The sequence below is a fragment of the Thunnus maccoyii genome, chromosome 16, assembly GCF_910596095.1.
Source record: "Thunnus maccoyii chromosome 16, fThuMac1.1, whole genome shotgun sequence".
Taxonomy (NCBI): Eukaryota; Metazoa; Chordata; class Actinopteri; order Scombriformes; family Scombridae; genus Thunnus; species Thunnus maccoyii.
In genome coordinates this window covers 8,317,860-8,323,988 of record NC_056548.1, presented here as the reverse complement: position 1 = coordinate 8,323,988, position 6,129 = coordinate 8,317,860, and the positions used below count along the sequence as shown (strand labels likewise).

The following is a 6,129-nucleotide window of genomic DNA, read 5'->3' as shown; positions in this document are numbered from 1 at the left end:
TTTAATAGCATTAACTCAGATGTCATTGCCCAAAGCGTGAAATAAAACAGCATCTGTTTAGCCTCAGTTTGGGCAGAACAAGTCATTCATACCTGCGGCCTGTGAGATATATGGTAGATTATTTCTCTTTAACGCCGCAGTTGCGTGATGTCGAGCCGTTTTTTCTCAGCTCAAGGCTCCGTGAAACAGTTTTCTTTTTTTTGTCATCTTCCTGCAAAAAGGGGGTTTCTCCTCAAGGTCATTCAGTGTAGCTTATGAAACCTAAGATCTGCTCTCATGATTTACCCATCGCGCTCGTCAGGATGGGTTTCATGACGCGCAGGTGGTGGACATTAAAGGCTGTGGTTTGCACTGATTTTTTTTTTTTTTTTGCCCTGCAACACACATTTGTGCTGTTTGTTGAGGAAGGCCTGAGCCAATGCAGTGCTCTCTGTGGTGGAGCTGTCCAGCCCGCTGTCATGCTGCTGCTGCTGCTGCTGCTGCAGCAGAGAAGAGGACCATATGTTGGTCCCAAAGTGGTGGACATTCCCACACAGTATTCAGATATGCAAATAATATTCTGCTGTCTCATTTGTTAAATTATGGATTGAGAATTTACGCATTCTGTGGCACTTTATGTCATCTGCCACATCATGAGTCAATAATTAATGAATCTGGGGCTTCTGACGTGGATGCTCAAGTTGTCATGATGCTACTGAAGGCCTTCAGTGTGGATAACAAACTAATCCAGGCTGTGGATTTCTTATTGCACACAGCTGGCTTAAACACTAGATTATATACGCTCAATTATGCGCTCTATACCCCAATGATCCAGATTATATAGCAGGCCTACTGTGTGCTGCATGTTGCCCTCGCTCCTGTCTCTGGATTTGCTGCAGCAGTGCCTCTCGTACAACCGAGCAGTGGCTTTGTTGTCATTGTCGGGGTTATAGGACAGTGTTCGCAGTGGAAACTTGATAGCAGCGATCGAACATTTGATGAACTGGATCTGATCTGACAGTGATGATCCAGGTCAGTGCTACTAGGGCTACAGACTGGCACAAACAGGCTGAACAGACAGAAATAGAACATGAGCATCAGGGAAATATTTGCTTCCTTCCAAAAAAAAAATTAAAAATATAAAGAAAACACACATATTTACTGTCTGTAGTCATGTTCGAAGTGCAAACATAAAAGATAGTTTTCTATGCTGTGCTACAGATTTTCATACTGCCATCGCCCAAGCATGGATAAATGCATTATTCACGTGTTCTTGCACCACAGGAACCATGGGAAAGCAGAACAGCAAGCTGACTCCCGAGGTGATGGAGGATCTGGTGAAGAACACAGAGTTTAACGAACACGAGCTGAAGCAGTGGTACAAAGGCTTCCTGAAGGACTGCCCCAGTGGCAGGCTGAATCTGGATGAGTTCCAGCAGCTTTATGTCAAGGTGTGTGTGTGAACCCTGCTGCTTCATCCTCTGCTTCATCCTCTGCTTCATCCTCTGCTTCTTCCACATCTCTTAGAAATGATGCATAGCTATTTCCCATCATGCTGTCACAACAAGAGCATAGCATCTTTAAAGCCCAGGTTGAATTATTAAACGGTAACGAGCACATCTCTCCTCTCTCTCCCCCCACCCCTCCTCCTCTCCTTACATTTACAGTTCTTTCCATATGGCGATGCATCAAAATTTGCACAACACGCCTTCAGAACCTTTGACAAAAACGGAGACGGGACCATCGATTTCCGAGAGTTCATCTGCGCTCTGTCCATCACATCTCGCGGCAGCTTTGAGCAGAAACTCAACTGGGCCTTCAACATGTATGACCTGGATGGTGACGGCAAAATCACCAGAGTGGAGATGCTGGAGATAATCGAGGTAAGGGATTATCCAGTCATTATAAGCCCTCGCTCATCAGGGGGACCAGCTCTGTGTTTTTTTTTTTGGTTTTTTTGTTGTTGTTATCAGTCTCCTGCACACCTGCAAAGCCTTGAGTACAGAGGCGGTTTCATAATGACAAAAACTGCAGTTGTATTGGATTACTTTATGCCATTTTTGGAAACACAATCAGCAGTAAATCGGATATGTCTCAGTGTTACTGGAGCGTATTGACAATTCCTGTAGTGATAAATATGGTGTGTGTTTTATTTCAAAGCGTTTACATCACTGATTCCCACTGTTTTTCATCTGACGTAACCTCCACAGCCCAATACGCCTTCATCTGCACCGTCATGTTCCAAATATACTGGATTATAAACTGGATGTTGGACACTTTTAATTCCATAAATGTGGTTATTATTACAATTATTTTAAGGTTTAGGTTGCTTTGTTCGAGTTTGCATTCATACTACTATCACTTTGACAGTCTCAAAGCTGGACATTTCCACCCTTTATCCTTTACTTTTAACTACACCTGTTTCAAGTGTTTTTCCTTTAATCTTAATAATCTGTTTCAACCATTTAACTATTACTTTGAGCTGTCTATTTCAATTCACTGCTCATTTGCTCACTAGTTTTCTCTAATTCTCAATTGCAACATGTTAATGTGTTACAACTGACAGGTTGAAGGGCAGCTTAGTGATTATAGTAAATTTACTAAAGATTAACATCTCATTTCCAATTTTTTAATCCTATTTGGCTGCTTAATTTCTATTTTTCAGTTTAGTTTTAGTTGAGTTTAGCTGCTTTCCTCATTTCCCTCTGTCAACTGTAGATGTACCCTTCATTGGAAATCACTGATCTACATCTTTATGAACAGACTTATACAGGTAGGCCTCTATGAATAACACAATAAACCACAGTGCTCTGCTAATTGCTCCCTGCGCCTCTAACCCTGCAGGCTATCTACAAAATGGTGGGCACTGTGATCATGATGAAGATGAACGAGGACGGTTTGACACCAGAGCAGAGGGTGGACAAGATCTTCAGCAAAATGGATAAGAACAACGACGACCAGATCTCGTTGGAAGAGTTCAAAGAGGCGGCGAAGAGCGACCCGTCCATCGTGCTCCTGTTGCAGTGTGACATGCAGAAGTGAGCCAGTCACTGCTCGCTCCTCTCCCCGTCTGTATCCACACACTCTGGACAGCAGCACACGTTTTAATGTCTCATTAGGTTCTCTGCCATTTCCACAGGAAAAAAAAACAAACAAACAATGCTTGGACTATTTTTCAATGGACTCGCTTCTTGTGGTTGTATGCATGAGAATGTCAAATGCTGAATAATTTTGAATATAGCTATAAGATATCATACATTTCTATTTCAAAACATGCCAGTGTGATTTGTGCACAGTAACCCTATACATTCTCATTCAACCCTAGCTTGTATATCAGTGGAGCACTGCGTTAAATTATGTTCCTGCAGTATTTAGGATCCCCAGTGTTCACTGCTGCAACTACTGTACGCTTTACATAATAGTAACAAAACAATAATTCCTATGATAATTGTAACTGTCTCTACTATCCAGACTTGTAGAGCTCTTGGAGAATAGAGAGGCTCCTGTCTGTTCCAGATGTTTTCACATGATGGAACCAAGAAGAGTAGGTTCTTTGCATGCATATATTATGTGTCAAAAAAAAAATATAATCCTTAACCCTTTGCATCTCTAGGTGGTTATAAAAGAGAAACCCTGCGAAATTCATTTAGTATTGTTGCATGGGATGTACAGTATGTGACTCATCAGACCATTAGTTCACCTCCAGTAATGTGGGAGCATGCTTCCCTCCATTGATAACACGTGTATGTGTGACACTTGAGTTTTTGAAGGATTTTTGGGTTGCAATTGTGGGCTAATCTCCAAGAAAGAGCTTTCACATAAACATCGTATTATATTTTGCTTCTGGGATGAGCAGAAATACGTTTATAGAGCACCATTCCCGCATGATTCTGTTGTACTGCTGCCGCTTAATCTAGAGGAAAAGCCAAAATCCCAGCTGTTGGCACAGTACTCGTGCATTATTCCCCACAACGATACAAGATTGGCTGCATTTTTCAGGCTGCTTAGTTGATTTAGACTTAAACAACTTCACACAGTACATATCAACATGTTTACAGAAATGAAGAGCACTGCAAAATGAGTACATTCTTGGCTTTTGACCTTTGATGCTGGGAGCTCACTCTCTAGGCCGGGGACCTTGTGAGAGGGGCTCCACTTCCAAAGCAGCAGAAAAAAAAGGGGGAAAAAAGCCTCATATATGTTTACTGGATACACTGCATTCCTACTTATAAAACTTTTTTGTAAGGAGAAACTTTTTATTGAAAGGTCTCATCTTCTTATCTATTCCGTTTGCAGCAATCATTAATATTGCAGGACCCTCCAGAGAGGTGCTTGATAAAGCTTTTGAAAGAGCGTTTCAGTGTGAGTCGGCGACTTGCTGGTGATGTAGGTTAAAACGATTTGCGGAAATTCTCTTTCAACAGTTTTGCTTCCCCTATTTTTAGGCTATGCAAGCATGGACTGAGTGTCTGCTTGTAGTCCACTTACAGGAGTGGAGGTTGCAGAAGCTTTTCACTGTTCTGTCTATAGCATAACTGAAACCAACCCACACATTATTATGTCTGTATTATTTATACATTTCAGTCCAGTCACCATGTCGGATTCTTTGTCTAGTAAATGTTTATATCAAATATGAAAAATCATAATACAAGTGACTGTATTCTTTTATACATGTGGCATGTGTTGCACCCAAAATTAATTCTGTAGTGATTAAAATGAATAAACCATCAACAGGCTTTTTAAAAAGACACAGTCTAGCAGGTGCAGTTAATGGAAACTGGTTTATAATGACGGATGATGCAGGCTTAAAGGACAAGTTCACAATTTTTCCAACGCTTTCTTAAAACAATAGTCAGATGCTCATATCAACATTAAAGGAGGTTTTGCTCGCTATAATTACTCCTTTTCATAGTGGACATTAAAAGACCTCCTAATGCGCTTTCAATGTAAGCCATGAGGGACAAAATCCACAGTCCTCGTTCTGTACAAAAATATATCCAAATGTTCCAAAGTTACAGTTATTGTAGTGTAAAATTCCCTCTTTTTGTCACTATTGTTCTACTGCTGCTTAACAGGGAAACACAAACAGGGAATTTTACACTAAAAAAGCTGAAACTTTGGAAAATATCCACTTTATTTGACTAACTCAGACTTCTGGGGCCTCATTTTAACTTTAGATAAACTTTTGAATATATTTTTGCACATAATAAGAACTGTGGATTTCACCCCATCATTTACATTGAAAGTACATTAGGAAAGGATCTTTTAATGTCTACTATGAACAGGAGGAATAATTACAGCAAACAAAACCTGCTGTCAACGATCAATGGGCACCTGAATGTTGTTTAAAGATAAAAAAAAGTGAACTTATCCTTTAAGCACTTTGTTGAATGTATGTGTTGATCTGGGTGGATGAATGAATAGTCCAGGATGCATGAAAAACACAACACAGTTTATTGCAACAATGGTAACAATTCTTCATATTCAGCTAACAGCTGCTGGATGATACACATTTATGCCACAGAGCCCAAATATGATCAACTATAATCAGTTTCTCAAGGAGCAAATTTAACAGACGAAACCACCAGTTGTAAAAAAAAAAAAAAAAAAAATATGAACACTGTCAGGCTGAATAGAGTCCTGGTCTCACAGAGTGAAAGTCTTCCTCTGTGGGACCAGACTCCTGAGGTAAACACTGGTGAGAAAAAGTAAACGATTAAAATATAAAACCATTCATAACCATTTGTATTATCAACTGCAAGCATCAAGATAAAATTACTACATAATCTTGGCAATAATTTGGTACATTACAACTATAAAACTGACATAAAAACACTGAGAATAACTCTTGTGAATCATTTTGTGTACACTATTTTGTAAAAACACATAAAACTTATAATAACACACCAGACATTGACCAGATATCAACACATTTTAACAAGAGTTTAAAGTTGTACAGTGTACAAACCTCTATCTTCTGTGTTGTTTTTAACATCTGCACTGTTCACCATCACTAGTTATATTTATCTGGGAACTCAAAATCAGTTATATGACCTTGTAGAGATTGGTTTTCTATGTGAAGGGTGCTGTTTCTGTAGCAGGAATCAAATCTGTGACCTCCTTATTATTATCATGCCAGAAGACTCTGAT

The 6,129-nt window shown here is 39.8% G+C and overlaps 1 protein-coding gene across 1 annotated transcript; it reads left to right on the top strand.

The window, feature by feature from the left end:
- Positions 1-4,709, top strand: vsnl1b (visinin-like 1b). Its single transcript, XM_042437206.1, has 4 exons — positions 1-1,011; positions 1,264-1,430; positions 1,647-1,862; positions 2,824-4,709. The coding sequence occupies exons 2-4, from the start codon at positions 1,269-1,271 to the stop codon at positions 3,019-3,021; spliced, it is 576 nt and encodes a 191-aa protein (XP_042293140.1). The 5' UTR covers positions 1-1,011; positions 1,264-1,268; the 3' UTR covers positions 3,022-4,709.
- The last annotated feature ends 1,420 nt before the right edge of the window (positions 4,710-6,129 follow it).

What these genes read in the sequence shown, in the direction of transcription:
- vsnl1b (XM_042437206.1), top strand. Translation starts at nt 1,269, where the DNA reads ATGGGAAAGCAGAACAGCAAGCTGACTCCCGAGGTGATGGAGGATCTG. An exon ending in TCCAGCAGCTTTATGTCAAG is followed by an intron (nt 1,431 to 1,646) that starts GTGTGTGTGTGA and finishes TTACATTTACAG; the next exon opens with TTCTTTCCATATGGCGATGC. An exon ending in AGATGCTGGAGATAATCGAG is followed by an intron (nt 1,863 to 2,823) that starts GTAAGGGATTAT and finishes CTAACCCTGCAG; the next exon opens with GCTATCTACAAAATGGTGGG.